Source organism: Hyperolius riggenbachi, chromosome 1 (assembly GCF_040937935.1).
Source record: "Hyperolius riggenbachi isolate aHypRig1 chromosome 1, aHypRig1.pri, whole genome shotgun sequence".
Taxonomy (NCBI): Eukaryota; Metazoa; Chordata; class Amphibia; order Anura; family Hyperoliidae; genus Hyperolius; species Hyperolius riggenbachi.
In genome coordinates, this window is record NC_090646.1 from 562,389,906 (window position 1) to 562,414,948 (window position 25,043).

General features: G+C 42.5%; 1 protein-coding gene and 1 long non-coding RNA gene across 4 annotated transcripts in view; one reads left to right on the forward strand and one right to left on the reverse strand.

Moving 5' to 3' along the window:
- The first annotated feature begins 460 nt into the window (after positions 1 to 460).
- PCSK1 (proprotein convertase subtilisin/kexin type 1) overlaps positions 461 to 25,043 on the forward strand; it is a 79,795-nt gene continuing 55,212 nt past the window's right edge. The window contains exon 1 of the mRNA XM_068247497.1: positions 461 to 969. Coding sequence (XP_068103598.1) covers positions 790 to 969 — 180 coding nt within the window. The 5' untranslated portion in view covers positions 461 to 789. The remainder of the gene's footprint in view (positions 970 to 25,043) is intronic.
- Positions 22,371 to 25,043, reverse strand: part of LOC137526850 (uncharacterized) — a 468,244-nt gene continuing 465,571 nt past the window's right edge. For all 3 annotated transcript variants that reach the window (XR_011023123.1, XR_011023120.1, XR_011023121.1), the window contains one exon: positions 22,371 to 23,194. This is a non-coding gene — a long non-coding RNA (uncharacterized lncRNA). The remainder of the gene's footprint in view (positions 23,195 to 25,043) is intronic.

Genomic DNA, 25,043 nt, shown 5'->3' on the forward strand with positions numbered 1-25,043 from the left:
TGTACTGTGTGTGTGTGTGTGTGTGTGTGTGTGTGTGTGTACTCTGTATGTATGCTTTTGTGTGTGTGTGTTTGTACTGTGTATGTTGTGTGTATTTGTACTGTGTGTTTTGTGTGTGTGTATTTGTACTGTGTGTTTTGTGTGTGTGTGTACTGTGTGTGTGTATGTTTATGTGGTTTGTTTGTGTGTATGTACTGTGTGTGTTTTGTGTGTGTGTGTGTGTGTTGCACTGAAATGGGAAGGCACACAGTACTCTTTAGGCTATACTGGATTGCTATGACACAATATGATGAGAAGAGCAGCCTCTTGTATGGAAGCAGTGTGCTGTTTGCTGTAGCACTGTAGCATTGTGTTGACACTACTAGCAGCTGATGTGTACTGCTGCACGATATTGCCTTCTCTTTCCGATGCTGTGGGCGTCTCCTGTCTAATTACACAGAATGACGAACTGATCTCTCTCTCTCTCTATCTGTGGGAAGTGAAGCTGCGTGAATCCCAGCTTCCTATTATAGCATCTCCCCTCCCTCGGGAATACCGTATAGATTTAAGACGTTGCAAGTGTGCTTGACGTAGTTTTGACGTTGTAAATACTCATTTCCATTGACTGTGTGGAAGGAAGGTTCCCATCTTCTTCTAGCTCTGGCAGAGGAACCTGTTCTGTCCACCTATCTGCTCCTGCAGCAACAAGCCACAAGCACATCTTTGCTCTGTTTGTACCATATTGTACCCTATATACATATTTTTCAGCCTTATTTGCTTGTATAGAGTGGACCTTGCCCAGACATAGACATGGAAGGAGGATGCTGGCCTTACAAGTGCATTGCTTTAGTATCTGTCTTCTCATGCTGCCTAGGACTAGTGTCTTCTGTGGAAAGGAAATATGTGAATGAATGGGCAGTAGAGATCCCAGGAGGACCAGAAGAGGCACAGGCACTGGCCAGAGATCTGGGCTATGATTTCCTTGGTCCGGTAAGCTGTATAACTTGTATTATTGCTGTTGCTGTATATGATACTATATACTATAATAGGGATTTTTGGAGTGTAATGTGATTTGCATTGTTTTATCATGTACTGATGATAACTTTACATTTTGATTTTATTGACTTTTCCTGTTGCTTTTACCCCTATGTGAATGCAAGTTCTATTCCCCTCCAGCTGTTATTGCAAGACTTGTTCTTGTATCCTATCTGCACTGCTGGGCATGAGACATGAGAACTGATACAAGTGGCTGCTGTGCATTTCATTCTTTAGTTTCCCCACATTTGGCCACATAATGAAATATGACCTTTTATTGGTTGTTATAGGTAGCAGCCTTTTCCATTACCAAAGGATGCATAAAACTGCCTAATAATTTATATTGTATACTACGTGCTGTCTGATAGATTGTACTCTGTTGTGGCTTTACTGAGTGTGGATGGTTGGAGGGATAATTCTTTTATTGACATAGTAATGGCTTTGTTTCACGGATCATCTTTGAACCCTGTGACAGGAGCATATTGATTAAATAGGAATATTGCTGCTGTTTGGCGAGCCACCCACACAGATCTCCTACTACTGTAAAGCAGACAGGTGGTATCACACCCCCACTCTGCAGAAGCTACGACTGAGCCTAGATTAGGCATTGGGTAGCCTCACAGCTAAACACAAGTCATTGCCATTAGGATTAATCTGCAGAGCCTGGATCTAGAGCATATGATTATACATATTCAATATGGCTGTGTGTTGCTACATCAAGTCTATCAGTTGCTGAACTGCCATGCACATCTGTGACTGCAGAAGCTTAGAGGCTTGTTCCTGTGTGACACAGAGAGTCTGGAGGTGCCTTACCAGGATGTCACAGTGTAGAGACATACACAAGGTGTATCACTACCTAATGCAAATATATTAACAACCGTCCAGAGAAGACATCATAAAGAAAAGGATTTGATTGACAAATAGAATTGATCTTGGATTACTTGAAATGTGGGAACATTGATCATCTATCTATCTATCTATCTATCTATCTATCTATCTATCTATCTATCTATCTATCTATCTATCTATCTATCTATCTATCTATCTATCTATCTATGTTCTCAGTTCAGAAATAACATGCTTAGCCTCTGTGGGTAGCATGATCGCTAAGTGGTAGAATGCTTGTCTTGTTGCACTGGTATCCCAGATGCAATTCCCACCCTGGACACAATGGGCTTGATTCACTAAAGAGTGCTAACACTTAGCACGACAGTGATAAGCCGCTTTGCACGTGATATCATGCGCACAAAGGTTTGCGTGCTTAAAGGTATGACTTTGCGCAAACGGCATTACGCTTCGCGTGCAAAGTACCGTTATCACGTGCTAAGTATCATTATCACGTGAAGTCATTGCAGATCACGCAAACGGTATGTAGATAATGGGCTTGATTCACAAAAGAGTGCTGTTAGCACTGCTGTTTTTGCGCAAATTTTCACGTGCGCGATTGCGAATTTTTGCGCGCAGTTAAACTGTTTCGTGCGCAAATGCGAATTTTCACGCAAAATCGTTATCGGTTTTGCACGCAAACGTGAATTTTCATGTAAAAACGATAACGATTGCATGCGAAAATTTGCGCTTGCGCACATAACCGTTTAATTGCGCGCCAAAATTCGCGCGAAAATGTCATTGCTAACAGTTAGCACTCTTTTGTGAATCAAGCCCATTGAATTATTACTGTATACAGTACATTACGTGACGCGTGATAACTGAGTTATCGCGCTTTAGTGAATTAAGCCCTATGCATGGGGTTTGTATGTTCTCTCCATGTGCACTTGGGTGTCTTCTGGCTACTTTAGTCTTGTCTTTCTGAGAGAAACTGGCTTAAAGTGGACCCAAATTAAAAATACAAGATTTCAGAAATGAAAACTATTTTCTAAATTATAATAATAAATAGCAGCCTTTTTTCAGCTGCATGATCACAAATATTAAATATTAATTAAATATTAAATATTATTTATTGGAGAAACCCCTCCCTTCCTTTCAAATTGCCGGGACAGAAACCGGCAAACTGGTGGAGTAGATGGTGTCCAGCAAAGGAGGAATTGCTGGCTGCCACCTGTATAACCCTAGTTTTGAAAAGAGAAGGGTGAAAAGCATGCACTGAAATGCTCATAGGCTTGAAGGAGTGTTTATTTATCTTTGTGTCAGAGTGGTGCAACTAAATATTTTTAATTAAAAAAAATGTTTGGTTTGGGTCCGCTTTAATTTGTGGCAGGGACATTGGATTGTTTACCACTGTGAACTGTCACAATTTACTCTGTAAAGAAATGTGTACAATGTTGACACTATATAATATATGTAAATGTAGTACAAATAGAAAAGAGCTTGAAAACAAACTACAATCCAATTATATTTTTTTTAGCTCATCATAGGATTGGAAAGTCTTATAGCTCTGCCAAGTCCTTACTGCTGTCTGTTTCTCCATTCACTTCTACCCGTAAAGGGGCATAGTCATCATTAAGAACAGGCATTGGTTTCAAATTACACCTGAACTGAGAGGAATAGGGATGATCAGTGGCATAGCAATAGGGAATGCAAAGGTTGTGACCGCATCAAGGCCCATGTGCCAGAGAGGCCCTCCCTCAAAGATAGAAGTATCTCTCTACTGCATGTGCGGTTCTAGACTTTTTGCTGCCCCCCCCAAATTGGAATGGTTGCACAGCATGTTATATATAGCTGCAGTGAGCCCCACAAAAACACTCTCAGTATAGGTAGGTAGCCAGATATAGGTGCCCCCAGTATTGGTAGCTAGGTACAGTTGCCCCCAGTATAGGTTAGCCAGGTACAGTTGCCACCAGTATAGGTTGGCCAGGTACAGTTGCCCCCAGTATAGGTTGGCCAGGCACTCTCTTCACTTTCTGTCTCTGCCTGGTTCTGCCCCCAGACTTCTGACGCCTGAGGAAGTCGCCTCACTTGGTGTCATGGGCGGACTGGGCCTGCTGTATTGGTCCTGTGCTGGTAATGATCACATAATTATTAACAAATTGTTCCCCATTCCCTTCTTGCACCTCTGATTCTGTGGTTATTCTTGGCAGGTTTTGGTGCGCCATATAAATTGTTATGACTTCTGGGGGGGGGGGGGGGGCAATGTAAAATTTGCATTGCTCTTTGGCTACGCCACTAGGAATAATGTCAGTTGACTTTGTGCCGTGCTGAGCTTTTAGCTTCAGTAATCTCTGAATTACTGCCTGATACAAGTATGAAGCCAGCAGAGAGAAAACATCGATTAATACTTCTGAGCCAGTGACAGTGATTCAGAAAGTACTATGAGCAGACAGTCCGCACAGCACAACAGCCAGACAAGAAGATCATTCTCAGGCCTGGGACCCACTGAAGCGTTTTCTGAGCATTTAGGGAGCGCTTTCAGTCGCTAGCGATTTCCCTAAACGCTCTGCCAATGTAAATGGATGGGACAGATTCCACTAGAGTGATTGTGATTAAGGAAATCACAATTGCAGGACATCCAGCATTTTGGGAGCGTTTCCTTTCTAACGAATTGTATAGGAGCAGGGAAATCACTCCCAAAATCAATTGCAAAATGCTATCACAAATTGCTAGCGATAGCGTTTTGCACTTTCTAGTGGGTTCCAGGCCTCAGAGGAGTCAGTAATGGAACCTTCCCTATGTCCATCAGCTGAAGTATCTGTTAAACCCTCTAGTACGGTATCTGTCAAAAAAATTAATAAATAAATGGTAGCTAGCATTCCATGGTAAGTGCTTGCTGTTTGTCTGTGTACGTGTGTTGTCTATATGAATGGGCACACATTTTGTATTTCGGTTGTTTACCTCTATGTGGCTGTATCTTTGTGTTTATGAGATTGTGAGTGCATACAGTATGTGCTTGGTTGTGTGTTTCTGTACGTGTGTGTACTTGTACATCTCCGTGGTGAGTGTTTCTATGCAGGGCCGGAGCTACCATAGGAAAAAATAGGCAATTGCCCCAGGGCCCCAGAGCCTGTAGGGGCCCCCAAGTTGGCCCTCTCCATCTTAACTGTTGCTTCCCAGGGACTCTGCAGAGTCTGTTGAGTTGGGAGGTGATTGGGGGAGGGTCAGCAGCCAGCTCAGGGGCCCAGGAGGGAAATTTGGCTGCAACAAAGGGCCTCTAATGATGCTTTTTGGTTGGGGGGGTGTCCGTTGGGGGGCCCCCAGGCTAATTTTGCCCTAGGGCCCAATTGTTACTTGAACCGGCCCTGTTTCTATGATGGTTCTCTAATATAGGTGTTTGCATTGTCTTTGTATGTCTGTCTGTATTTCAGAGAGGTGTTTACAGATCTGTGAGTGGTATGTTTATACGATGTGTATGTGTGTATATGTGTTCATGTATGTTGTGTGTACACATATGTATGCATCCACTTGAAGCCTGGTAACTCCTGCATTATAGTACAATACAAAAACTATTTGTCTCATGATATTTTGTTTTAATTCACGAATGTATGGTAAAATTGCCATGTGCAGACAGTACATATAAATTCTACTGTTGTTTAAAGAGAATCTGTACTCTAATATTCTTACACTAAAAAGCATACCATTCTATTCCTTATTTTCTCCTGTGCCCCTCTGTGCTGTTTCTGCCACTCTCTGCTGCAATCCTGGCTTGTAATTAACAGTTTTAGGCAGTGTTTACAAACAAACTAACCAGCTTGTGATAGGCTCACATAAACAGAGTGTGTGAGTCATACAGAGTGTGCAGGGGGCCTGCAGAGGGTGGGTATCGCTTCTATCCAATCACAAGCAGCCCTGCACATTCCACACATTCAAGCCTTAGCCCGACAGACACCACAGAGGAAAGGAGATAAGATTTATTACAGAGACAGTGCAATTAGGAAAGGCTGCAGTAAGCCAGAGCACATTAGAACAGGCATAGGAACTTATAGGATAGAAGAACTAAGGCTGAAAAATTTGTTACAGAGTCTCTTTAACCTCCTTGCAGGTTATCCCGAGCTCGGTGACGTCATCCCGCCCAGTCGCCATGGTGACTGGGGAAGCCCAGCAGGAAATCCCGTTCTGAACGGGATTTCCTGCTTACTCTGATCGTGGATAGGGGGATGCCACTTGTCAGCGACTATCATGTAGCGAGCCTAAAAAAAAAAAAAAAAAGTGCTGCGTTGCCCCCTTGCCGCCAGAATTGGAACGGCAAGGGGGTTAACATAGTTTGTGTACATGGTACAACAAGCGTTTAGTACACAGTGCACATGGTACTTCTATAATGTACACCGCGCAAATAGAAATATAGAATGTGTGCATGCATAATATGAGTTGCGTTATGTGTTGTGTTACTTGCGTAAACACTGGTAAAATTGCGGTACACTCTCTGCACATGGACATTTTACAGTACAGATGTGAATTATTAACCCCATTATAACTCGCTGACACAAAGGGAGTCTGATTTACTCAGTTTATAGAACAGTGGGGGACACATTAGTGATCCAGCAAACTCTGTACTGGATGTTTAACCACTTCAGCCTTCAGTCATTTTCACTTTATGCATCCGAGCAATGCTCACCTCCCATTCATTAGCCTATAACTTTATCACTACTTATCACAATGAACTGATCTATATCTTGTTTTTTCTGCCACCAATTAGGCTTTCTTTGGGTGGTACATTTTGCTAAGAGCTACCTTACTGTAAATGCATTTTAACAGGTAGAATAAGAAAAAAACGGAAAAATTCATTATTTCTCAGTTTTTGGCCATTATAGTTTTAAAATAATACATGCCTCCATAATTAAAACCCACATATTGTGTTTGCTCATTTGTCCCGCTTATTACACCATTTAAATTATGTCCCTATCACAATGTATGGTGACAATATTTTATTTGGAAATAAAAGTGCATTTTTTCCGTTTTGCATCCATCACTATTTACAAGCTTATAATTAAAAAAAAAATAGAAATATTTCATCTTTACATAGATATTTAAAAAGTTTAGACCCTTAGGTAAATATTTACGAGTTTTTTTTTTATTGTAATGTTTTTTTTATTATTATTAAACATTTTATTTGGGTATTTTTGGGAGGGTGGGATGTAAATAGTAATTTTTTTAATGTAAATATATGTTTATTTATTTTTTATGTGGATGTAGTTTTAATTTTTGGCCACAAGATGGCAACCTTAGGTTTGTTTACATGACGTCACTCTAAGCGTAACATGTACGCTTAGAGGGACGTAGGGGGACATAGGAGGCAGAAAAAGCAAGGCTTCCGAGAGAAGCAGTCGCTTTTTCTGCGGTGAGAGGAATCAGTGATCGGGCACCATGGCCCGATTCATTGATTCCTGGGATAACGATCCGCGGCCGGGAGCACGCATGCACGCGCGCGATCGGCCGCGGGAGCGCACATGGCCTTCTGGACGTAGCTACTAAGTCCACAAAGCTTAAATGGTTAATAAATTATCCATGAATCTATGGTAAAATGTTGCAGCCCTTGCCCGGGTCATATAAGAACATAGTAAGGTTTCTGAAAAGTTGGTTCCTTAGAGTGCATGCGCAGTAGAGACAGACTGGACGCGACTGAGCAAGTTACCGGGACTGATCACAGCTGAACGGCAGACCGCGGGAGGACGGCATGAGAAACAGACGTGTTTATGCAGCAGGAGGAGGGAGCGGGTGAGTATCAAATCTTCGTTTAGCCACAGCGTTGGTTTACTTTAAGCCTGGTATGCACATCGAAATTTGATTGCCCAATCATTGGGCAATTTTACTGCTCCCTTGTAGTTTGAGAGCCACACAGTCTGTTTATGGTATTCAAAGTATGTTGGCCCTCATACTACATTTAGGTGCTAAAATTGGTTAATGAATGTCCAAAACGAAATTGGATGTGTGTATGGACCTTTAGTGTTAGTGCCTCTGCAGTAACGTGCATACACTCACTGTGGAAACACATTTATTATAATTAATCCCTGCTATACTGGATTTAAAGAGTAACTTTAACCACGGATTGAACTTCATTCCAATCAGTAGCTGATACCCCCTTTCCCACCAGAAAGCTTTACCTTTTTCTCAATCTGTATGGCTGATATTGTGGTATTCTGACATATATACCCCTCTCACAGTGTGATGTCATGACCAAGGTCCTGACAGTTTTCTGTATGTGAACCTTGTTGCATTGTGGGAAATAACGACGTTTTCCAACTGCCAAGCAAACAATGTCTCCCTCTGTGCATAGAACTCTTAGTAAATGAACATTCCATACAGAGCACCTGGCAGAACTAAAGATGTCACCACCAGTGATAAATTTCAGAATGAAAAGAGGAAAGATTTTACAATGGATAAACACTGACTAAATAATATATAAATTAATATTGTAAACAATAAGCAATTTTATTCATTATGTTATTTTCACTACAGTTCCTCTTTAAAGTGACACTGAAGCAAAAAAAAAAAACCCAAACCTTATGATATAATAAATTGTATGTGTAGTACGGATAATTAATAGAACTTTATTAGCAAAGAAAAGAGTCTCAGATTTTTATTTTCAGTTATAGCTGTTTTTCTATAACATTGCAACATTCTCTAATATTTGCAATTACAAATCACACTCTGTATTTTAAATGATGAAACAGAGCAGAGCTAATGACCATTTGAACTTCCTGCCAGAAAACCTTAAACAAACAAGAAAAAACGTGAAAGACAGATTGAGATAAGTACTTCAGAAAATAGCTTTGCTTTCTGACTAAAATTAGTCATAGAGCTCAGAGTTAAGCTCTTTTGCATAGATAACAGTTTCTTAACTATTTCTGTACTGGAAACAATATTAACATCATATCTGTGCTACCATTGTTCTATTTCTAAGTTGTACTACACATACAAATCATTATCTCACAAGTTTATTTTCACTTCAGCTTCCCTTTAAGCCTGGTACACACTTTCAATTATGATTGGCCAACAACTGACCAATTTTACCACCTTCATGTATTATGAGGGTTTAACTACATAATCTGCTCATAGTATTCAATATCTGGTGACCTTCACACATGGAGGTGGTAGAATGATTGGCGTGTACCAGGCGTCATTTTAGTGGGGGGGGGGGGGCTTGCAATGTCCATCATTGCAAGCAGCAAAAGACAGACAGCAGCCTGCCTTCCAGTCCAGAGGAGCATACTGGTGACAGTGTTTCCGACCGAAACATTGTCAGTTTTAAACGGGGTGCAGCCCCCCTTCCCCCGGTAGCTGGGAAATCAAATACACATATCTACACACCTTCCCCCTTCACACCATATTACCACATACCAGAGTAGTGCAGCGGATCAGTGTAATGCTTGCCTGCTCTAGTCTCTTTTGTTCTTCCTGGTAGTTGCATTCTCTTTGCTTCCATACCACCTTCTACCGATCATGTGACTTGCCTTGGTATATGCAGCATAAAGCATGTGGCTGTCAGAAAGATCAGAGCAGACCTGAAGCAGCACTCAAGCATGTAAATATTAAACTGCTCCACTGCGCTACTCTGCAGAAGGGAGGGGCAGGCCAGCCACGGTCACTATAGTTTCGTCACTTTATTTGAGATTGTTCAATATATGTTAAGATCAGAAAGAAATGCTGGCACTACAGTGATGTGTACGGCAAAATGACAGGGGGGGCGGTATTCTTGCACCTGGTACTCCAGCTGTACACTCCAGTATGCTCTGGCTGTAACAAGCAGTCTATAGATTCAAAGAGGAAATAGAAGCCGGCACTGCTGGTAACTGCTTTAATTCACAAATTGCAAATGCACTGCATACATTGTGATAACTGTATTAAAGTAAAATGTTTCATATACCAGTGTGAGAAAAAGATGTCAGGTGGTGCTGGGCACTGAAGCCATACAGCCGTTTTGCGCTTTATGTGCTTCTACGGAGGCTTCAGTGCCCAGCACTCATTGCCACCTAACATCTTTGTCTCACACTGGTAAATTAAACTTTTTACTTGAACGCAGTTATCTTAAATCGCAATAAACAATTTGACCCGCGACTTAGACTGTTGTAGATTTTGACCCCTTACGTAATTGAGTTTGACACCCCTGTGTAAGTGGTATGCAGAAGGGTAGGCTAGTCTTTGGGGTAGGCTTGCCGGTAGGTTAGTGTTAGGCAATATGAGTGTGTGTGTGGGGGATGGGGGGGGGAGGGGAGAGGTGGTGGAAGTGGTTTAAGGGTAGTGTGAGAGAAAGGTAAGGGAAGGCGATATTAGAGTATCTGTAGTCAGGGCCAGTTCTAGACTTTTTGCCACCTGAGGCAAACTTGTGAGGATGCCGCCCCACCCCCCATTCATAGTGTAATTGCCCCCATTATAGGTAGCCTGGAGGGGGTAGCAGCCAGGGAAGGGGAGCTGCAGTACAGTGGGCGGCATCGCAGGAAGTACACAAGCGACGGAACACAGCGCTGGATCAAGGATGTAGGTGAGTCATTTCTTCTCCCGCTTCCTGACTAATTAAACATTGATCAAATAGCTGGAGGGGGAGCACAGACAGGGGAGCCCCAGGTGAGGGAGGGGCTGTCTGACCCCCCCCCTCCCCCTGTGCCCGCTGCTCTCCCTTCCTGGCTGCTACACCCTCCAGCTTGGCACCCATCCTCCATGGCCAGGCACTGCACCCCCCCCCCCCCCATTCAAATTCTGCCTGAGGAACCTGCCTCACCTCATGGGCTGTCTGTAGTATTACTGATATTCTACTATTGGTATGTGGTCCCTCTGTATTATGTGACTGTTGTATATACAGTGCTGGGGGTGGGCAGTATACATTATACAGCTTCACCACTGAAAATGCGTTACCATATTTCCCTAGTCACACAATTGTTTAATGTAGCATTGATTTGTATGACATCATGAAGCTGGGTCCCCCGTACATCATACATTACTCAGCAATGTACAGAATGTCTTATGTGACTCATAATAGCTGAAAGGGAATATCTGTGACATTTTTGCCTTGCCAAGATCGCCCATCTTCATATCCTGGAAGCAGCTCCGTTATCTCGTCATCATAGGACAGATATCACAGCTCTCCTCTCTGATCTGCATAGCACATAGCCAGGTGCACCTGTGACACTGACGTCACACACACACTGCTGCATCATGTCTTCTTGGTTCTTTGTGGTTGACATGAGGAGGACCAATATGCAAAACTTTTGTGTTTTATACTGTTCAAATGATGCCATCTGTATTATACAACAACAATGTGCAAACCAAAGTGCAGAAATATCTTTTTCAAGATATTTTACTATAGCTAAACCTAACCCTACTCATACAGAACTCTCCCCCCCCCCCTGACGCCTAACCCTAACAACTCTCCCCCCCCCCCCCCCCCCCCCCGCACAGACACCCTTCCTGATGCCTAACCCTAAAAGGCACCCCCCACACAAACACTCCCTGCACAAACACCCTACCTGACGCTTAACCTCAACAACCCCCCCCATGTTGTTTTCACTTTATGCATCCGAGCAATGTTCACCTCCCATTCATTAGCCTATAACTTTATTACTACTTATCACAATGAACTGATCTATATCTTGTTTTTCCTTCACCAATTAGGCTTTCTTTGAGTTGTACATTTTGCTAAGAGCTACTTTACAGTAAATGCATTTTTAACAGGAAGAATAAGAAAAAAACTGAAAAAATTCATGATTTCTCAGTTTTCGGCCATTATAGTTTTAAAATAATACATGCCTCCATAATTAAAACCCACGTATTGTATTTGCCTCATAGTCCTGGGTATTACACAGTTTAAATTATGTTCCTATCACAATGTATGGCGACAATATTTTATTTGGAAATAAAAGTGCATTTTTTTTCGTTTTGCATCCATCACTATTTACAAGCTTATAATAAAAAAAAAATGTCATCTTTACACGGATATTTAAAAAGTTTAGACCCTTAGGTAAATATTTGTGTTTTTTTTATTGTAATTTTATTATTATTATTATTAAACATTTTATTTGGGTATTTTTGAGAGGATGGGATGTAAATAGTAATTTTTTTATGTAAATATGTGTTTTTTTTTTTTTACATGTAGATGTAGTTTTACTTTTTGGCCACAAGATGGCAACCTTGAGTTTGTTTACATGACGTTACTCTAAGCGTAACATGTACGCTTAGAGGGACGTAGGGGGACGGAGGCAGAAAAAGCGAGGCTTCCGAGAGAAGCGGTTGCTTTTTCTGCTGGGGAAAAGAATCAGTGATCGGGCACCATGTCCCGATTCGTTGATTCCTGGGCTATCAATCCGTGGCTGGGAGTGTGCGTGCACGCGCGCGATCGGCCGCGGGAGCGCACATGGCCTTCTGGACGTAGAGGCTAAAATGGTTAAAGAGAACCCAAGGTGGTTCTTGGGGGGCGCAGATGGGACACAGAGGCATGTTCTCTGCTTCATGACATTCCTCTGTGTCCCCACACCTCCGCTCTCTGCCCCCACCGCACTATAGCCCCCCGAGATTAACGACAATATTTGTTGCCTTCTTGGAGGTAAACATTTCATGTTCAAAACGATTCAGAGGTCACGAAAGTGAAAGTGGGCTATTGCAGCCCACAGGAGCACACACACTACCAATTGCTGCCCCCAATCCCCGCAAAAATAAAACATAAAAGCGTTTTTTTGGGGGCGCCACCTTAAGTGCCCATTGAAATAGCTGCATTGGGTTGCAGTTTTGGCCCCCACGGTGCCTGATAAACATCAAACACGGGACCCAGCGCCTGCTATTTATCAGCCCCCAAATTTCCCCTCAATACTGTTATTTGAATGGTTGCCTATGGCGGCACAAAAACTTCCGCCTCTAGCAGGAGGCCAAGTTTTCTGCTTCTACTGAACAACAAGCAGAGACATTCCCCTATCCTGTACCTTTGTGTACAAATATCTTCTTCTTTCAAGAATACCCTGCAAATATATATATATATATATATATATATATATATATATATATATATATATATATATATATATACATACACAGTGGGTTGCAAAAGTATTCGGCCCCCTTGAAGTTTTCTACATTTTGTCATTTTACTGCCACAAACATGAATCAATTTTATTGGAATTCCACATGAAAGACCAACACAATGTGGTGTACACATGAGAAGTGGAACGAAAATCATACATGATTCCAAATATTTTTTACAAATAAATAACTGCAAAGTGGTGTGTGCATAATTATTCGGCCCCCTTTGATCTGAGTGCAGTCAGTTGCCTATAGACATTGCCTGATGAGTGCTAATGACTAAATAGAGTGCACCTGTGTGTAATCTAATGTCAGTACAAATACAGCTGCTCTGTGAGTGCCTCAGAGGTTGTCTAAGAGAATATTGGGAGCAACAACACCGTGAAGTCCAAAGAACACACAAGACAGGTCAGGGATCAAGTTATTAAGAAATTTAAAACAGGCTTAGGCTACAAAAAGATTTCCAAAGCCTTGAACATCCCACGGAGCATTGTTCAAGCGATCATTCAGAAATGGAAGGATTATGGCACAACTGTAAACCTACCAAGACAAGGCCATCCACCTAAACTCACATGCCGAACAAGGAAAGCGCTGATCAGAAATGCAGTCAAGAGGCCCATGGTGACTGTGGACAAGCTGCAGAGATCTAAAGCTCAGGTGGGGGAATCTGTCCATAGGACAACTATTAGTCGTGCACTGCACAAAGTTAGCCTTTATGGAAGAGTGGCAAGAAGAAAACCATTAACAGAAGGGCATAAGAAGTCCCGTTTGCAGTTTGCCACAAGCCATGTGAGGGACACAGCAAACATGTGGAAGAAGGTGCTCTGGTCAGATGAGCAAAATACAGGGCAATCTTGGAAGAAAACCTCTTGGAGTCTGAAAAAGACTTGAGACTGGGGCAGAGGTACACCTTCCAGCAGGACAACGACCCTAAACATAAAGCCAGGGCAACAATGGAATGGGTTAAAACAAAACCTATCCATGTGTTAGAATGGCCCAGTCAAAGTCCATATCTAAATCCAATCGAGAATCTGTGGCAAGATCTGAAAACTGCTGTTCACAAACACTGTCCATCTAATCTGACTGAGCTGGAGCTGTTTTGCAAAGAACAATGGGCGAGAATTTCAGTCTCTAGATGTGCAAAGCTGGTAGAGTCATACCCTAAAAGACTGGCAGCTGTAATTGCAGCAAAAGGTGGTTCTACAAAGTATTGACTCAGGGGGCTGAATAATTACGCACACCCCACTTTGCAGTTTTTTTTTTGTTTTTTTTTGTTTTTTTTTTTAAATGTTTGGATTCATGTATGATTTTCGTTCCACTTCTCACATGTACACCACTTTGTATTGGTCTTTCACATGGAATTCCAATAAAATTGATTCATGTTTGTGGCAGTATTATGACAAAATGTGGAAAACTTCAAGGGGGCCGAATACTTTTGCAAACCACTGTAGTCTTTTAAAGGAACCTGTTTGGCAACTATGTTCTCTCCATATTTGAGGAAGGAATACAGTGTTTGCTTTTGCATGTATTTAGTAACTGTGTTTACCAACTGTGCACATCAAACAAAAATACGTTTTTCCGGTGAGCAAGTCACATAATTAATTGTCTCCTGATGCCAGGAGGGAAGACTTGTCTCTTTATAAACATAAACAAAGCAAAAGTAGTCACACCGCCACTCAAAAGTACTTATAAAAGTAGAACATTTTTATTAAAGATCACTGGTCATAACAATGTATATTCCCCTTTAAACACCAAAACCCTTTTAAAACCAAAATGCTGGACATACCATCAGGAGTTAAAGGGGAATATACATTCTTATGGCCAGTGAGCTTTGATAAAAATGTTCTACTTTTATAAGTCCTTTGGAGTGGCAGTTTACAAACTGAAGTGTCATGTGACATGGGCTTGAATTCATTAAGGGCCTGTTTCCACTACACGCAGACTGGATGCAGAATGGATGCAGAAAATCTGACTCCAATGAATGCCTATAGGCCTGTTTCCACTAAACATGATTTTTCTGATGCAGATTTTCCCATAGGCATTCATTGAAGTGAGTTTTTCTGCATCCATTCTGCATCCAATCTGGGTGCAGTGGAAACAGGCCCTTAAAGTGGACCCAAATTAAAAATACCTAAGTACATTTTACATGAGAAATCTATTCCTTTTCACAAACAGACCATCAGGGGGTGCTGTATGACTGATATTGTGGTGAAACCCCTCCCCAAGAAACTCTGAGGACCGTGGTACTCCTGGCAGTTTCCTGTCTGTGAACCTTGTTGCATTGTGAGTAATAGCTGTTTACAGCTGTTTCCAACTGCCAAAAAAGCATGCAGCAGCTACATCACATGCCAGCAGTAAAATGTCACCATGTGATAAATGTCAGAATGTAAATCAGGGATTTAAAAGATTTTACAATGGGCAAACACGACTAAATCATTTATACATAATTATTGTAAAAATGAAGCACTTCTTTTATTACATTATTTTCACTGGAGTTCCTCTTTAAGATAGGGCACAGTACCATGGCAATGTACTTGTTACCTAGGTAACACAGGTTGTGCTAATTGCTTCTTGTGCATTGTAATTTTACTGACAATAAGGGGATCACACTTGAGTCCATGGAAAACAGGTGCCCTTTTTTCCTGGATGATTCTTTGCATTTTCTGCACACTTCAGCCAACAGCCAGCTGGCAGAAGCTGACTGTCAGCAATAGGAATCACATATGGAGTGTGGAAAAAAAGCAAAAGCCAATTATTATTTTTTCACTGTATGCAGAAAAACACACTTTGTTACACTTGATTGCGAACGTTCATATGAAAGCATTACATGCATTTTGCATTGGAGCAAAATGCATGCGATTTTCCCAAGTGTGAACCCTGCCTTAGTGAATGCAACCCGTGATGAGATGGGTACACACAATATTAGTCCTACCAATAGCTTGTCTGAGATCTCTTTTTCTTATTGTAAAGGTCAATAAACAAATACTTTTATCTATGCAAATGATGCAGTCGTTCTGACGCTGTTGAATGCTGCTATGGCTCTCCTGAAAACTAAAAAGAAGCCAAAATTTGTCTGTGTGGCTGAGGAAGCACTGCTGATAACAAGACAAGGCTATTATTTATTTTGTTTTGCAACTGAATGAAGCAGATTTTACATTACACTGCCTTGGTTGTGCTTCATAGAATTCATAGTTATTTGGGTTGAAAAAAAGACATCCATCTATCGAATTCAGTGTTACAAATTAATCCCTTAGGCCTCTTGCACACTGCAAGCGATTCAGATTCAGATTCCGCTTTTTAATCAGTTTTTACATCCAATTCAGATTCCGATTTGCAGTGTGCAGGGAGCAAACTGCGTATCTGAATCAGGAGTAAAAACAGATTAAAAAGCGGAATCTGAATCGCTTGCAGTGTGCAAGAGGCCTTAAACTGAAAATAAAAATATGAGGTTCCAGAAGCAGTCTATTTACTCTTATTACTCTACTATGCTAATTATTTCATAAGTATATGTTTACTTTAATTAATAAACTCCCAGTAGAGCTAAAGGAAACCACTATAATGTATTGCACAAGTGAATGATACCCATTCCTTACATGAACCCCTATGTGTGTGTGACAACAGCGGCCAAACTGGTGAGTGAATCTGTAAAGCCTTGCTATATACTGCCAGAGCAGGTCCAACCCCAGAGCAGAACCCTGCAGGGAACCAAATCTCACGAGATCCCAGTGAATCTTTGTAAGCAGAGTAAAGTCTAGTACACAATTTGAATTATGATTGGCCAATACTGACCAATTTTTACACTGTCATGTAGTATGAGGATCTACCTACACAATCTGCTCACAGTATTCAATATTTGTTGACCCTCATACTACATGGAGGTGGTAAAATTGGTCAGTGACTGGCCAATCATAATTGAAAGTGTGTACTAGGCTTTAGACTGGGTTCAGAATAGGTTTGATGCACAGGGCCGGATTTGTACTTTCCAGTGCCCTAGGCCTGCTGTCACCTACCGCCCCCCCCACCCCCCCCCCCCCCGCCCCCCCCCCCCGCCACCACCACCACTACCAAAAAACATTCTGCCCAACACTGACTATCGATCATTGGTTTGAATGGGCTCATTTCAGTTGTGCTGCTCTGCCTCCCATTCAGCCAAGAATCAGAGGATGCTCTGTCTGCTCAATAATTCCTGCAATTTGTGCTCCTGCCCGAATGTGCACAGCAGCCAATAGTGTTCTGGGCATGCATACTTGAGAAATGATGCTGATATATGTACTTGTCAAGAATGCATAACACTGTACTGGCGTTGGTTGCTGTGCACATTTGGGCAGGAGCAGAAAACTTGCGCAAGTCGCAAGTGGCCAGAGCATGCGCTGCTTCTTTGTCCTCTGCGACTGCCTGCAGTCAGAGCCACAAACAGGTGACAGGACAGCTCAATGGAGAGAAACAGAGAACAGGTATGTAGCAAACATCCTGTCAATACCCACTTTGGATGTTTGGTTGTAATTAGAGCGGACCTGAACTCAGAACTTCCTCTCTGCTTCAAAAGATACACTATAACATAATAACCTTTTAAAAAAATATTTCTTTGTTACAGCTGATACAAATTCTGCAATAAATCGGCAGTGTCTTTGTTCCTGCTTTCATGGAAGCAGACATATTGTTAACATCCTGTGCTTTCAAATGAGCTTAGATGTTGTGGCAGTCAGGGGACACAGGAGAGATCAAATTACAACTTCACATTAGACACAGATGAGGGGGAACTACACAGGCTCTCTAAAAACATACAAGGTAGATTTTTCTATGTTTTCCTTCTGTCCTGTGCAAGAGTTCAGCTCCACTTATAAAAAGCATCTGAATGATATTTATTTATATTTGAAAAATCTATGTATCTATTTTGAATGTTGAAAGTACATATGGTGGTGTGCTCTAACATATTGACAGTATACAGGAACAAAGTCTTAAGAAGGCTTATTCACAGAAAGATTACTTTTTTTCTTTTAAGCCAATAAATGGTATCATCCTCATTCAAAACTCTCTGCTTTCGCTGTGTCTAAAATGGTACAATGCTTTACTGCTACAGGAAAGGAGAAGGATGCCAAACTATACACACTAGCATAGAGGTAGTAACAGCTCAGGTGACAGTGACAGTTTAGCAATGAAAGTAAAGCAAACAGCATTTTTATTCCTCTCATAGATGGTAGGAACAGAAAATGAGTCAGGAAAGAGTTAACTGAGACCACTGCTGGCTAGGAAGAAAAAAACCCCTAAAGCCATAAATTTAAGTAGACTAGAGATAAGAAAGTGTAATTTACAGCTGCTGGGGTCAGTGTCATGGCTGTAAAGGAGAAAGTGAAGAAATTAGCAGAGTTCACTGATGTCTTTGAATGCCTGCATTAAAACTTAGCGGAACTTAGTTCTATCTGCTTTGTAATGTAAATCCCTGGTATTTCTCACATCAACTTGTATGATCATGATACGAGGAATGGATCATCAGCTGAGGTGACAGCAGATGTTGATTTAGAGAGAGACTTGCTGGAATTGGGGAACTCTGGAATTCAGCTATTAGTGCAGAGCAGGGCGCTGGCTGGCTGCGCTGCGGGACCAGAAGAGGTGATTAATTTTGACATATGACCTCTTCTCTCTCCAAGTCATGCCGCCCTTCTTATCTTATCTGATTTTATCGCCCTAGGCCGTGGCCTTTGTGGCCTTTCCAGAAATCCAGCCCTGTTGATGCATACTGGTGCATTTCCAGCATATCTTGAGCGAATACACTGTGCTCCGTCGTTGTGCCCATCAATGTATTCACTAGTGTTGATCGAACACTCAGTTATTCGGGCTCGAGTCAGCTCGGCCAGACATGGTCCAGATGTGCGGGATATTGGGCCGAACACCGAGCCTAATTGAAGTCAATGGGGACCCAAGCATGCCTGCTAAAGCTAAAGTAGGCATGCTAGGGTCCCCATTGACTTCAATTAGGCTAGGTGTTCGGCCCAATATCCCGCACATCTGGACCATGTCTGGCCGAGCCGACTCGAGCCCGAATAAATGAGTGTTCGATCAACACTAGTATTCACACTATTCATTGTGCATCTAGTCCACCGCTGCTGCCACCACCACTGTTCTGGTCCACTGACGCTGCCATACAAGTCCTCCGCCACAGCTGGCACTGATTCCGTGGGCATCTGCAGTGTCTGCGCTGTGTAGAAAAATTGTGTGTGATGGTCGGGAATGCACGCTTTACTCCCTCTCCCCTCCATTTTATGTAGGCTGCCATATTTATTTCCATTTAAACATTCCTACTAGCAACCCTACTTATCTATTTGGCTGCAGTAGTGTCTGAATCACACCAGAAACAAGCATGAGGCTAATCCAGTCAGATCTGACAATAATGTCAGAAACACCGGATCTGCTGCATGCTTGTTCAGGGTCTATGGGTAAGTATGAGAAGCAGAGCATAAGCAGGATAGCCAGGCAACCGGTATTGTTTAAAAACAATCCCTCTCCATTCAGTTTTTTAAGTGAACCTAGCTAGCCTGAGTTCATGAGTGATCAATACCTTCATGCCTTGTATATTATTGATTTCCTCTACATTCCAGCATCTTCAATCCACCTGTACATTTTGGGCTCGATTTACAAAGTCGTGCTAACACTTAGCATGACAGTGAAAAGCCGCTTTGCACGTGCTAACATGTGCGTAAAGGTTTGCGTGCGTAAAGGTTTCCTTGCAAAAGTATCGTGATCTGCAGTGACTTCACGTGATAATGATACTTAGCACGCATAGTCACTGCAGATCACGCGAGCGGAATGTATATCTTGAATTATTACTGTATATATTTCATTATGCGATGCGTGTAAGACTTTGTGCGTGCTGCGTTACAGTACCGCATATGTTAATGTAAGCACCGTACATAATTTCATTACCAAACTCTCTACTGAGCGTCGAAACGCCATTGATTTCAATGGCATACAGCACTTAGCGAGCCACGCGTAACACCGTTCGCGCGCTAAATCTTACCACGCGAACGGCATAAACTTTGCACGTGCAAACTACTTAGCACGCACGTTTGCATGTACAAAGCCTTAACACGTGATAACTGAGTTATCATGGGTTAGTGAATCAAGCCCATTGTCTTATTTCAAACCTATGTAGATCCCTACTAGTCTAGAATAAGTAATGAAAGACCTTTAGGGCATAGTGAATCTACAGTAGAATTAGGGCTCTTTTCCACTATGAAATGCGATCGCGATTGCGATCGCGATTACGATCGCGATCGCAATCGCATTTCAATTTCCACCATGCGATTGCGATTCCGATTGAGCTACTATACTCATTATAGTCCAGCTCAATCGCATACAAAACGCAGCAGGACGACGATTGCGCTTTGACCAAAATCGCATCGCAATCGGATCGCACTAATGGAAATTGCTGCTGCAGTTTCCATTAGTTTAATGTACCTTGCGATTTGCAGTCAGAAGCAAATCGCAAATCGCAGGCTAGTGGAAAAAGGCCCTAACGCCTTCTGTGGATGCTTGTTCTCAATCAGTGACTCACTGGACCCATACTAATGCTGCGATAACTGATAATGAATAACAATGGGGACAAGTTCAGGATTGCAACAAGTGCAAATTTCAGGCTGGCAGTTCTTCAGATAAGCAAGAAAAGGGTATATTCCCAATCCCAAATATATTGTAAAGTTGCCATGCGGAGGGACTTTTGTACTGCGTAGTTCCCTGTCAATGTGCGTGTTAATTAGGTAGCGTCATGCTAATTGCACCACATGTGCTATCTTACTGTCGGAAGTACCGCTACAATTGCCTTGTGCGCAGCAATTTTACTGTACTTTTGTGAATAGACCACAATATTACAGAAGAAGAAAAACAGCACATCGATGAAGAAAAAGGAAGCTTTGCAAAATAAGACATGGATGACAGTATGGGCTCGATTCACAAAGCGGTGCTAACCCAGTTAGAGACTTTAGGCATGATAACCATTGCACCACGCTGGTGAAAAGCCAGTTTAGGCGTGATAAGTTTAGGTGTGATAAGTTTAGGTGTGATAAGTTTAGGCATGCTAAGTTTAGATAAGTGTAGATAGCGCGCAAAGTCCCGCATGCAAAGCAGCGCCATTAAACTCTATGCGAAGTGCACCAGACTTTGCTAGCGCAAAACTTTTGATCAGCTGTGCACTGCGGTGCTAACCCAGTTGGTGCTTAAACTTATTATCACACCTAAACTTATCATGCCTAAACTTATCACACCTAAACTTATCACACCTAAACTTATCACACCTAAACTTATCATGCCTAAACTGAGTTTAGGCGTGATAAAGGGCTTTTCACAAGGGTGCTAACTGTTAGCACCGCTTTGTGAATCAGGCCCTATGTGTGTTTTATGTCTTTCACCATTTGCAAATAAACAAGGACTCAGAAAATGAGGATAGGTAAGGGGTGAAATAGACTCCTTCACTTACGCATAATAAGCACATTTTTTTTTTATTATTTAAAGAGACACTGAAGCGAAAAAAAATGATGATATTATGATTTGTATGTGTAGCACAGCTAACAAATAAAACATTAAGATCAGATACATCAGTGTAATTGTTTTCAGTACAGGAAGAGTTGAGAAACTCCAGTTGTTATCTCTATGCAAACAAGCCATTAAGCTCTCCGACTAAGTTAAGGCTCATACATACGGGGTACGGCCGTCGCCGCAACCACGTGGCACGCGCGTGTTGCGGCGACGGTTCGCCCGTGTGTATGACGCGCGCGCCCCGAACCGTCGCCCGTCAGAGCTGTCGCCAGGCGATTGACATGTTCAATCGCCGGCTACAGCCGTCGCCGCAACCTCGCCGGAACTGTCGCTAGTCCCGCATGTGTATGCGGGCTAGCGACAGCTACCTACACACTCCACACGGAGCTTCCGGCGGGGGGGAGGAACCTCGGCGACAGCTTCCGCCGCATCGCTAATCCCTCTGCTGCAGTGTGGATGCAGAGGGACTTGGCGACGAGCTGTCGCCGAACTGTCGCGCACACGCTCCCGTGTGCAGCGACAGCTACAATTGTCCCCCCGTGAGTACTTAGCTTTAGTCATGGAGAGGGCTGTTATCTGACTTTTATTATCTCAACTGTTCCTGGACTATTTACTTTTCCTCTGCTAGAGGAGAGGTCATTACTTTACAGACTGCTCTGAAAGACTCATTTTGAATGCAGAGTGTTGTGTAATCTGCACATATTATAGAATGATGCAATGTTAGAAAAAACACGATATACCTGAAAATAAAAATATGAGAATATTTTCTTTGCTGCTAATCTTCTAGTAATTATTCATAGTACACAACCAATTCACTATATCATATTTTTTTTTTCGCTTCAGTGTCTCTTTAAGGACCACTATTTCAAAAAATTGTAACATTCAAAAACATATGTATAAAATGTACATTTCTCATAGCTTAAAATGCACTATAAATATATTTTGGACTAGTTAATTTCCTCATGGGGATTGTCAAGATTTCCTTTATGCTTTTTATAAGCACTCTGGAATGGATCTATATAAAGATGCCGGCCAGCCTCTCCACTCGCTTGCACATTATTTTTACAGTCGGACTGAGCAAATGGCATTCTGTTTGTGCTCTTGAATAAAGAAAAGCCAAATAATCCCCCATGAGTGGATGGACTACTCAGATCTGTCAGATTTTTACAACATATTGTAAGTGTCAGCAAAGTAGCAATATATTAATTTATAGTGCTTCATACACTGTAACAAATGTACATTCTATATATATATATGCACATACATGCATTTTAAATTGTACAGTTTTTTAGCTATAGTGGTCCTTTAATGTTTAGTTCAGTAGTAGAAACTCTTAATCTGGGAACCAGACTGGCAAAACCTGTTTAGGGATGACCATGTTTGAAGCTGAGTAAAGTTACATTTCTCCTTTACATACATCTCTGGTAGCAGCCAAGGGAATATCAGTTTGTCTTTATATATATAAGTGCAGTGAGATTAACATGCAATAGGCATGTATAGTAGATGTGATTGCAGTAAGCACTTCCAGTTCGATAAGCCTTTTATAGACAAATGGTTTACTGATTTTGTATCAGCAATAACACAGCAATCTTGTTAAATATTGTGCATCCTGATACCAGGGTCAGGGCTGGATGGTTTCTTTGCTTTTCCATTATGCTGGCTGCACTTGCGTTCCTCCTCCTTGCTTTCTGCTCCCGCTGCAGTTGTTCTCAGCTCTACAATCTGCTTTCTTCTGTGAACACAATGAAGGCCGCTTGTACTGCAGATGAAAGACAGATGAAATGTATCTGGACCTTGCACACTGCTCCACATACAGTATACCACGCCCTCATTAACATTGCATGCAATATTCCAAGCTATGTGCACTGTGAACATAATGACAGTCCAGCGCACAGTGGGATTTTAGGAGATTTATTACTAGAAGGTCTTGAATGGGCCTTATATTCCAGAAAAGGTTAAAACATCTCTTATAGCTTTTAGAAGAAGATCCATATGTAGTAATCTGTAACCTGATGAAACAGAGTGGTCTGTACACGCAGATAGCAGGGGCGTAACAAAAGACTCTGCAAAGGATGCATCCGCAGAGGCAGAGCCGGGACAAGGTCCTCCAGCACCCAAGGCTGAGACACCAAAGTGCGCCCCTCCATCCCTCCCACCCCAGCCGTCACACACTGATTGCTATTAGACTAAGAGGCGCCACAGGGCCCACAACCTCCCCAACACCTTAATATCTAGTTATCTGGCTTGCAGTCACTGTCATGTATCCCCTTTTCTTATTTCTTTCTGCTTCAAACACAATTAGGAATGACAGCTGAATGAATTCTGCGCCCCCTCCTACACTGTGCCCTGAGGCTGCAGCCTTTCCAGCCTATGCCTCGGCCCAGCCCTGCGCAGAGGGGCCCAGAAGCAGCAGGGGGCCCCGTGGGGGGAAAAGATCTGAGAGACTGACAACTAAGGGTGTAGAGAGAAAAAGCTTTCTACTCTCTGCACAATTATTCAATGACTGCATCTGCTCAGCCACTGATAAGTACAACGTATTGTAGACAAAGATTTGTAGACATTCCCTATTCAGTGTGCAGCAGGCTCTTGTGTACAGTGCCCAGCCCCCAACCTCTTTATACCTCCCCAAGTGCTCTGTACTGTAGTGATGCTAGAGGAGTCTTCAAAACCAGTTCTGCTCCATCAGAGGAGGACAGAGTAAGTGTAATAAGCTGAGGCTGGGAGCACACTCGTCTGTCAGTTTTCTGTAAGCGTTTTCTGCACACCATAGGCTTGATTCATTAAACCGTGATAACTCATAGCGAGCACTACAAACCCGCAGGGGCTCAGGGCAGGACAAGTGCCATTGCCAATTAGCAGTTATAAGTTCGTAGTGCTCGTTATGCTACTCTGATAAGGCGTGTTAACTTTGATAAGGTGTGATATCTTTGACAAGGTGTGATATTTGAGTTATCGCGGTTTAGTGAATCAAGCCCCATGTGTCTGTATGTGTGAAAACATGCACGTTTTATCACAGAAGCTCATGTAATTGAGAGAGAAAATGTCTGTTTTTATCCGCATGGGCAAAACACATTCAAGTGGGCACTAGCCAATTGAATAACATTGGTTTTCAGGTTAACCTCCTGCCGGCCACGTCACGCCGATGGACGTGGCCGCGGCGGCAGCCCCAGGACCGCCTAACGCCGATCGGCGTAAAGTCCTGGGGCCAGCTAATTCAGGAGATTGCGCGCATCTCCTGCCTGGGGGGCGGAGCTCCGCCCCACCTTCAGTCTCTGAGCGGCAATTACCGCTCGGGAGACTGTTAGACGGCGTGATCACCGTCTATTTACATGTACAGCACTGCGATCGGCAGCAGCGCTGTACTGGGGACAGCCGTGTGACACGGCTGTCCCCCTGGGACACTGGAGAGCGACCAGCTCTCACAGGCAGAAGCCTATGACAGCCGATCGCCATGATTGGCCGGCCGGGGGGAGGGAGGAAAAGCATTTAAAGTAACAAAGATATTTGTAAGCATTTAAAATAACAAAAATATTTGTACAAACAAAAATAAGCATGGGGGAGCGATCAGACCCCACCAACAGAGAGCTCTGTTCGTGGGGAGAAAAGGG